This window comes from Myotis brandtii, unplaced genomic scaffold (genome assembly GCF_000412655.1).
Source record: "Myotis brandtii unplaced genomic scaffold, ASM41265v1 scaffold691, whole genome shotgun sequence".
NCBI lineage: Eukaryota > Metazoa > Chordata > Mammalia > Chiroptera > Vespertilionidae > Myotis > Myotis brandtii.
In genome coordinates this window covers 1,309,646-1,309,884 of record NW_005370704.1, presented here as the reverse complement: position 1 = coordinate 1,309,884, position 239 = coordinate 1,309,646, and the positions used below count along the sequence as shown (strand labels likewise).

At 76.2% G+C, this 239-nt stretch overlaps 1 protein-coding gene across 1 annotated transcript in view; it reads left to right on the top strand.

Moving 5' to 3' along the window:
• The window catches only part of CHIT1 (chitinase 1 (chitotriosidase)), a 6,680-nt gene that overhangs the window by 3,536 nt on the left and 2,905 nt on the right, over positions 1 to 239 (top strand). Inside the window, exon 4 of the mRNA XM_005881866.2 lies at positions 109 to 232. Coding sequence (XP_005881928.1) covers positions 109 to 232 — 124 coding nt within the window. The remainder of the gene's footprint in view (positions 1 to 108; positions 233 to 239) is intronic.

Sequence of the window (239 nt, the reverse complement as noted above, 5' to 3'; positions counted from 1 at the left end):
CCCCCCCCCCCCCCCTGGGGGCCCCCCTGGGGCTGCCCGGGGGGGGGGGGGAGTGAGGAGGGAGCCCCACCCCGCTCACTGGCCTCTCCCCCTCCCGCGCCCCCACAGGAGCCTGGACTTCATCAGCCTCATGGCCTACGACCTGCACGGCTCCTGGGAGCGGACCACCGGCCATCACAGCGCCCTCCACCCGAGGCGGGGGGAGCAGGGGGCGGCGGCTGAACTCAACGTGGTGAGTG